The sequence below is a fragment of the Populus alba genome, chromosome 13 (genome assembly GCF_005239225.2).
Source record: "Populus alba chromosome 13, ASM523922v2, whole genome shotgun sequence".
Classification (NCBI taxonomy): domain Eukaryota; kingdom Viridiplantae; phylum Streptophyta; class Magnoliopsida; order Malpighiales; family Salicaceae; genus Populus; species Populus alba.
In genome coordinates this window covers 542,180-551,493 of record NC_133296.1, presented here as the reverse complement: position 1 = coordinate 551,493, position 9,314 = coordinate 542,180, and the positions used below count along the sequence as shown (strand labels likewise).

At 33.6% G+C, this 9,314-nt stretch overlaps 2 protein-coding genes across 2 annotated transcripts; one reads left to right on the top strand and one right to left on the bottom strand.

The window, feature by feature from the left end:
• Positions 1-266: 266 nt before the first annotated feature.
• On the bottom strand, positions 267-1,360 carry LOC118060934 (putative F-box protein At1g67623). Its single transcript, XM_035074254.2, has one exon. The coding sequence runs from the start codon at positions 1,200-1,202 to the stop codon at positions 465-467; it is 738 nt and encodes a 245-aa protein (XP_034930145.1). The 5' UTR covers positions 1,203-1,360; the 3' UTR covers positions 267-464.
• A 5,284-nt stretch (positions 1,361-6,644) lies between these two features.
• Positions 6,645-8,668, top strand: LOC118060933 (uncharacterized). Its single transcript, XM_035074253.2, has 2 exons — positions 6,645-6,946; positions 7,877-8,668. The coding sequence occupies exons 1-2, from the start codon at positions 6,877-6,879 to the stop codon at positions 8,497-8,499; spliced, it is 693 nt and encodes a 230-aa protein (XP_034930144.1). The 5' UTR covers positions 6,645-6,876; the 3' UTR covers positions 8,500-8,668.
• Positions 8,669-9,314: the final 646 nt, after the last annotated feature.

Genomic DNA, 9,314 nt, shown 5'->3' with positions numbered 1-9,314 from the left:
AGTTATATTTATATGTGAGCAGTTCGGTCCTATTATTTTGGTTTAAGTACTAATATTGTCCTCCTTGTTAGTTTTTGTCAAGAGGATTTCGGAAAACATGTATTTTATTTGGTTAATATTCCACGGAGTCGTCAGAGATAGAAACATGTTTGGTTATATAATTTTACAATATATATAAATTATAATTTTACAATATATCAATGAACTTTAAAATAATTAAAGGGGCTTTGATAATGAATGATATGTCATTGAGACAATTTCCTTCCCTTTTTCCCTAGTTCTTCCTATCAATTCAATATATCTTGTAAACTTAAACTTACAGTACAGATTTTCAATTGATTTTTTAAAAATAAAAAATAAAAAACAATACTTGTGCTATTTTATATAGATATTGCCTAGCAGCGCCAAATACTGTGGTGTATCTGGGGAAAATTCCTTGCTATGATTAGCGATGAATACAATGATTATGATATTCCAAAGCCTCTAGCCCTTAGAATTTTACAAAACAGAGTTGCCTCATGATCCCATACGCAATAATCGCAAGTAGTATACTCTTCCTCATCAATCCATCCTCTCTTGTTAAATTTGCTACAGTTGCAGGTTCTTCCATGGCTCTTGGGTTCTTGTGGTCCAATACCAGCTTCCCTTCTGTCAATCCACATGCTTTGAAGAATCTCTTTTATTTTGTCTCTACACTCTTTAATTGAGCAGTGTCTTGATTTGTAGTTCTTCAGAGAAGAAAGCAGTTCTATACCCTCTTGTTTAAATTGCCCGCCATGGCAAACAAGGATGACACCGCATGTGTATATTGCTTCTACGTGCCCTTTTCTGGCCGCGTTCTTCAAGTGTTGGAATCCTGATTCTGGTCTGTTGGAACTAAAGAACTCGACCATCCCCTGTCTAAATAAAGCTTCAGGGTTCCCATTCTCCTTGCAACGGGCCAAGAAAGAGGAGGCACCGTGGCTAGTCGTCCAAGGAATAACTGGGAGTTTCTCGATTGTGATGTGTTCAAAAATATAGTTCTCTGACGCTGCTTCAAGAAACTCTTTGCAGCTTAATTTAGCTGTGAAGAGATCTGAAATCGATGCAGAGGCCACGCGAGCAAGAACTTCTGTCAATAAATCTTTGGGAAAGTTCTTGAAAAACTCATGACGACTAGTTTTTCTTATCCCCGTTGACATGTTTTTCTTTCTATTCACCATTAATATCAGCTCAAACGTAGACTCTGTAAATCTGCCTTCTTTTATAAAGGCTGAACCGACTAAAGGTAATGTAAATCCGAGCTGAATAGGGCAAGCTAGGCTTAATTATGTATCCAAATTCCACAAGGAATTGGTTTCTTTCGAGTTCGATAATTGATTTCAAGTTACCGACCGATGAGAGGATTGACATTTAAGAGCCTGTTTGTTGGCGTGGCTTCCCTTCCCTTCCCCGTGAAACGTGTAGAGTTGGCTATTGACTAAACAATTTCCCTGTCTTTGCCAGCCACGACTGACTCTGCTTGCAATGCGATACGGTAACGTTTGGAATTGTGGTGAGATATTCTTTAAATTTTTTAAAATATATAAACATATATATAGTAGTAATAATTTTTTAAAAATATAAATTTTTAATATTAATATATTAAAATAATTTAAAAAATCTAAAAATTAATTAATTTGTTATTTCTTTTAAACACAGCCGCACCACATAGCCACGAGCAGCCAATAGTATTCAATAGAATTGCCTCCCTTGTAGACTTGCATCGTTTTCAGTGCATGGTGGTTATGGAGTATCATTATGTTGATAATCTCCATGCGCTGGTTAAGTTGAGAGACGGGTGTGGATTTGAGCTTCACCTTGGTAAAACCAGAGCATTGGCCACTGAACCTGTACATTGCCAACCATCCTGTAAGGCCATCAGTCAGCACTCTGCTCTCTCTCTCTCTCTCTCTCTCTCTCTCTCCAATGCGCTTCAAAGTCCATATTTTCCCGGGAAGATTCCTGCAAGGAAACATTTTCCTGAGAAACATGCAAGGCATAGCCGCATAAGGCAACTCAGTTCGTCATCGTTACATGAATACCTCACCACCACCATTACAGACCTTATATCAAAACAGAACTGGTCAAGACTCAAGACCCGCATCCAAAACACAGGCCCCAACACGCTCCTTCAACAGTCACTCGATTTCCGGAGCTGACCCGGAACTTAATTTAAGGTACTTGATTTGGTCACCGGCATAAAGCAGGCATCTCTAATCTTACACTGACTTGCGTTTTTCAAAATTATTTAAAGATTAGATCTTTAATTTCTGGATAAGCTTGGCAAGTATGAGAAGGATCGTTCAGTTTCTACAATATCATCTAGGATGGAGGATGCATTAAACTTAAGGTGCAAATGGGCTTCTCAATGAGTTATTAAAGACGGGGTTGGAGCCAAATTGAACTTGTGAGATTATTAGAGAGGAAATGATGGGAAAACGCTTTGTTCCAAACGTAGAAAAAACTTTTGCGTAATGTTTCAGGCACCCTTGGACACAGAAAACAAAATGTTCACTATCACCATTGGATGATCATTGATACCCAAATTCTGGTCTGGAAGCTGCATGTTGAATAGGTCTTCATTTGACAACATCTACATGACAGCCTATACTCATCCATGGAGAATCTGATGCATATCGATCAACCAAGATCCTTTTCTTGTATGGTTTTAACTAGGTTTTTCTGCTTCAGTGGACGCTTGGGCAAGTTATTTGATCCCAGACCAATTCAGGACATAAATCTGACTTTGTTTGGATGTTCCATACATGATAGCTTGTGTGCATGTGGGTGTTGTCAAGTTACCATCTTTTATGCTTTACTGCAGTATTATGATGCCAACTTTTATGAGGGCCTCTTTCATCAATCTCCTCCAAGCCTTGCCTCCAGGGAACCTCACATTGTTCTTTTCTAATGTTATAGTTTATCATGTATCTTGATTCTTGAGCAACTGATTTGAAGATCTTGTTCTTAGGCGTGCTTGTAAGGTTCCAATCCTGTCTAAGTTTCGCTTTATTCTCTTCGTAATAATCTTTAGTTGTGCTCTTTACATTTCAGTCTCCTTTCAACCATGTATCTCATATTTGTTTACTTTTCTTTTGGTAATGGATTTCCTGTGAATCTACTGCAATATTGTTGAAGTCTGCTCTGTTAGCAATTAGGCAACATTATCTTCTTCAGAAATTGCTGATCAAGTGATATGTTCAGAAATTAGTTTGTTTTTATCACTGCTAGCAAGTAGCAGCACTCTCTCTAAGGGTGTGAGGAAAACTTACGATTTGACATGTTCTTTTCTGTTCTGTTGACGCCGAAACCATTGTATTCTGAATCAATACTGTTCCAAGTTGCAGAAGGAAATAGGAAAAACGATGTAGCATTCCTTAAATTGTAAAGCCTGCAATCACCAAAAAAAAAAAAAAAGGAAAAATAAACATTACCGAAATGTAGATCATCTTAATCCAAAATAAGAAGGGAGGCTTTGTTTTCCTTCCATGGATGCAAACCTAATTAACTGATTTCCAGCCTATATACTTGTTATCATCATTGGACTTGGCTTGTTCCTAGAAGGCCTTCACTAGATCATGTATGAAGTTAAGCAATCTGATTTAATTATTATAATGAAGATATATAAATCTGTCATGACATTAAAGGAACATAATCTAAATATTAATCTGAAAATAGAAATAATTATCTATGAATTTCTAATAAAAATAAAATACATAATTATCAGTTTTTTTCTTGTTTAAAGGAGGCTTTTTCAAATCTTTTTTCCCATAATTTTATTCCTATTTCCATATTAAGATTTTGTTTCCATGTAAGATCACATCCATGTCATCTATTTTACACTTAACTTAGTAATATAACATTCTTTCAAGTAAATTTTACACTGATTAAAATATTGAAATTAATCAATTTTACTAAACTTTTTATTTTTCTTATCTCTCTCCATTGTTTATCTACACGATAATATATATTATATTTTAAACTGTATTTAATTTAAAAATACATATTACTTTTATATTTTTTTAGGTAAAATATAATTTAAATCACATAGACAAACATAGTTTAAAAAATTACAAAAACAAAAGTTACTGATTTATAAAACCAAAGACTCCATGGATCAAAAGAGTGCTGTAAATTTGTAATAACGTTGGTTACAAATCTAGGGTTTTACATTTCATTTTTTTTTACAGAAGATAGTTTTACCTGTTTGGTAGATTTTTTTAAGTATTATATAAATTAATTTGTTTTAGCTTCTAATTATATTTTTAATAAATAAAAGATGACTGGATTATGATGAGAATACTAAGTTAACGTTGCACATATATATATAGTCTCTTAATCTGGTAAATAAGTTTAAGGGTATCTTATTTTAATTGGAAAAAAAATTAAAATATCCTTGTTTGGAGAAAAACTCTAAGATATTCAAAACTAAATCAAGAAAATCATCAACAAAAAGGGGGAAAAGCTAGAAAGAAGGCAAGTTCAAACAGTGTTCCTATATGTAATAGGAGAGATTTTAAAGATTTCAGGTTCTACATACCTGGCTGGAACCATCAAAACTGGAACTCGCTAACTATATATATTAGCCTCTCAACGTCGACTGTGTGTATATACAACAGTACTGCTCTGTAGTAAATTTAAACATTAACAAATTTATCAAGGGAAGGAGAAGAAGAAGAAGGAGAGGAGATGAAGCATTTTCTGACCCTCCTCGCCATTGCTTTCATGATCATTATGGCTAGCACCTGTATGTTATCTTTCTCTAAACTCCTAAAGCCATGTATTTGTTTTTCTTTTTGTTTGTTCAAATTCTTTTTTGTTCATATAAAGGATATATTCGAGACAGTTTACTCATCAACTAATTAAGACTGAATCTCTTTCTCGATCGGACAATATTCTTAAGAACACACTCCCACGTCGAGAGTAATGAAGTTTTTCAACTGCACAAAGTAATGAAGGTTCAGAATTAATATATGTTCTTGCATGCGTTTGCAGATGGTGAAGTAGAAGCCGTGCCTGATAACTGTGTCAAGCCCTGCGTGGGAGTATACGATGACGCCCGGTGCATGGCGGACTGCCGGAAGCAAAGTTTCCGGAGTGGAAAATGCGAGAGGAGGCTGAAAATACCCCTTTGTTGTTGTAGCATTGTGGGCTGACGGCAAGCATCGATCGTTATTACTTACGACGAAGTGCTGTCTGTCTGTTTTCCTACCCTTTTGGTTTTAGGGGAAAAGCCCCCGTTAATTCTTACACAGTATTTATTGATGTCAATCTGCCGTTGCTGCCGCCCACAGTACAAGCTTTAGTATTCTTAAATTGAAATAATAAGTGCACTTGACTTGATTGGTGCTTTGAATTTCTGTATTTAGTTTTTGATTGATCGTTAGTAATTTTTTTAAATTCAATGATCGATATTTTTCTATAATTAAATTAGATAAAACTATTATGTAAGAATAACATTAATTACTCCTGTATCAAACGCACGCTAGTAAAACTATTATCAAACCCACGCCGGTTAATTAATAGATAATTAATTTTGAGAGGCAATTAAGTTAAATTTTTCAGATTTTAAATTTATTTTTTAATAATTATAAGTTTGAGTGTTTTTAGATATTAAAAATTGTATATGAAAATTAATTTTAAAATTTATTAGATTAATTTAATTATATACAAGCTGACCGAACATCCACGTTAATAAAAAAAATTCTCTATTAAAAATAAATGTCCAAGGAAAAAAATGTGATTTTTTATAAGACATATTTTATTTTTTTTATTATCTTTATTTTTACTATTTCATAATAATAATAATTAAACGCTAACCAAAAGTTCTATTTGATTTTGAGAATATAGTGTATGTTTGGTAATGTAATATAAATTGTTTTTGAAAAGTGGTTTTCAATTAAAAATATAATGAAATAATGATTTTTTTATTTTTTTTATTATTAATATCAAAATTATAAAAAAAATATATAAAAAAAATACCAATTTATTACTTTTCAAACAACAAGAAACAATTTAGAAAGTACTAACAATAAAATCCTTCTTTTCTTCTCTTGATGCTTCCTATATATTCATAAGTAATTTCATTTCTTTTTGTTTGATAATGTCATGCAACTTTGCTATAAACACAAATTTGCTATTACAAATTTGCAATGTATCATTAACAGATAATACAAGTTTTTTTTTTAATAAATAAAAAAATAAATAATACAAGTTATCAGATATAGTTATTATATTTGATCAGATTCAATAAGTTAATTTGTTAATTTATGATTTTGTGCAGGTTAATAAGCAAAAAAAAATCATTTTTTTATTAATATAAATTTATATTAATAATTATCAATTCTCAAATCTATTATTTAAGTCTTGAATATCATGCAAAAACATATGAAAACTATTTGATTTTTATTTATTTAAAAAAAAAACATAAAAGATAAAGAAAGGTTAACTTTTTTTATTTATTCTTTTACTTTATTTTAATTTTATTTTGATATGTGATGTTAAAATTATTTTTTAAAAAAATATATTATTTTAATATATTTTTAAATAAAAGATATTTAAAAAAAAAAAAACAGCTGTCATAGTATAAAGAGGCTAATAAGGAAGTCAGCAAAACGGTGCGGTTTGCCTGGTCTCTTGAATTTTCACTCTCCTTCGTTCTCTTAACTGAGAGACAAGAACCACATGCACAAAATCTTAAACAGCAAGAAGAAGAACAATCTTCTTTTACTGCCTTTCCTATAGATAACGTGAACGAACCGTAAGTAGAAGATTCTTCCTTTCTTGCATCACTGTTTACATAAACAGACAGTTCTCTAAAACACAAACACAAGAAACCAGACTTGTTTTGTTTCTATGGATTTCCAAAAAAAGAGGGTTCAATTGCTCGCCTTTATAGTTGGAATCATAGCTCTTAGTATCACAGGTATATTCTTTATATTTTTTTTGTGTTATTCTTTGTGGGCTTTTCGTTTTAACTCTGTTTTAGGTGCAAATTTTGAGTCCTTTTAGGGTCAAGAAGATTGGTTTTTGGTTGTGATTGAGTTTTTGGATTGTGGGCTGGTGAATCTTTAATGGGCTTTTGTATTTGTTTTGTGTGTGTGAAATTTGTGATCTTTTATGTTTTAAGGGTTCATTTCTAATCTGGGTTTGTTGGGACTAAGATCTAATCTTTGATGAGTACTGTGTGCTGATAAACTCATGAATTAGTAACTCGATTGTTGAATACATGAGAGCTCTTATATGTGCAAATGTATTGAAATTTTGATATTGGTTGAAATTTGATTGGGATAGTGTAAATAAGTATGTCAGATTTCCTGACTTGATGTGAAAGTGTTGAGGTTTCTTAGGATTTAAATTTTTTTTCCAGTTATTTTGCTAAATTTGTAAGATTTGGTTTACTCACATTAAAAATTGATAGCAAATTCTGAGTTTTGGAGGCAATGTAGCTCATGTGAAAAATCTAACTCGTATAGTTTTAATGATCTCTCTTATTTTCATCTAGCGAATACTGTTTTGTTGAAGTGGCTCATACGTGTTAGGACAGAATCAGGATCATCGTTTTGTGAATAATATGTATACTCAATAGATATATAAAATGTTTGTATGGGTTTGTTTCGCATTGTCTGCATGTGTTTGTGTGTGCCTGCCAACGAGTTTATCTTTGCTTTACACATTATCACAATATTCTCATGTCAAGATTTTAACTAAATCCTTCTGTGCTTGATTGTTGGATCTTCGGAAGTAGAGAACAAGTTGGTTTCTTAAATTATAATCTGAATTTAACAAAACTGAATGTATTGGCTTGAGATTTTTTTCACAACATGGTATGCTTATGTGCGGCAACATTTTATAGCTGAAAAGTGTCGGCAACTGGTTGGGGACGATAATGCTTCCCAGAGTGGGAAGTTTACAATCTTTGACTGCTTTGACATGGGCTCTGGAACCCTAGCATGTGCGGTGAAAGAGGGTGTGAAGTTGTATGTCTACAATATCAGATCTTCTCATGTTGAGAGAGCGAGGAATCTTGCAATTGAGCGTTCATTACTTGATGCAATGGGACAGGGAATGTCTGCGCAAGATGCAGCAAAAACAGCACAGAAAGAAGGGACAAAGGCTGCAAAACTGGCGAAGCGGCAAGCAAAACGCATCATAGGTCCTGTTATCTCTTCTGGATGGGACTTTTTTGAAGCTCTTTACTATGGTGGTACCATAACAGAAGGTTTTCTCAGGGGCAGTGGAACACTGGTTGGTGCCTATGCTGGAGGTTTTCTTGGTGATGAAAGGCTTGGACGTGTTGGTTATCTTGTTGGAAGTCATTTGGGCAGTTGGGTTGGAGGTAGGATAGGACTGATGGTGTACGATGTGGTAGATGGAGTTCACTACTTGCTTCAGTTTGTTCAAGGAGAAGATAGTGAAGTGTATGAATCTCCTCCTGATGAAAGTCCTGAATCATACGAACATTCCGAATTTAGGTGAATACATTGTGTCGATTGTTGATTTTTTGATCCTTGTGGTCAATATGTATCCAGCTAGATGCAGCATAAGCAACATTTTAGTGATTCGGTTGAGGTTGTGTATAAATAAACGGTAGCATGGTCGGATTCATTTTCTTCAATAAGTTAACTCGCTGAGTAGATTGTCTACATTTCTTTCCTCATACATCCCACTATATCTATTTATGGATCTTAAAAATTTTACTCCAAAGCGAAGTTCATTTCAGCCTATTCTGTTTATCTAGGGCCGTGGATACTCCTGAAACAAATCTAACTTGTTCCTGGATGAAATGTAAGTTGCAAGTTCTTTGTTCTGATCACAATACATGAATGATTGCATGATGAGCGAGCTTTTCAGTATCTCAGGACAGATTTGAAGTGACGGGCCTGTGGGATATTTGGAACTCCCTCATACGTGATGTTGCTGATTTCATGTTGACCTGTCAAGCTAGATTAGGTTTCATAACCAAACTCGATCTGGAGGCTGGTGGCTTGAAAAAATATTTATAAGATCCTCAAAGATGCATGATCTCCAGGCAGGTCCCCTGCGCTAAATTAATCCTGTAAATCCCCCCTCCCTGCTCAGACTATAACTTGAACTCAATTCTAAACCCTCTTGATTTGCAAGGGTATCAATGAACCAAACTAATCTATAAGGATGACTTACTGGTTGAGAGGGTGAGTTATGGATTTGCAAGGGTATCAATGAACTAAACTAATCAATAGGTTACCGCATTAATCACCGTATTAAACCGGGTTTAATAACTGTTTTTATTTCAAGATACACAAAGATTAGGA

Coding starts and splice junctions, on each gene's coding strand:
- LOC118060934 (XM_035074254.2), bottom strand. CDS start 1,202: ATGGTGAATAGAAAGAAAAACATGTCAACGGGGATAAGAAAAACTAGT.
- LOC118060933 (XM_035074253.2), top strand. CDS start 6,877: ATGGATTTCCAAAAAAAGAGGGTTCAATTGCTCGCCTTTATAGTTGGA. Junction 6,947..7,876: donor CATAGCTCTTAGTATCACAG/GTATATTCTTTA, acceptor AACATTTTATAG/CTGAAAAGTGTCGGCAACTG.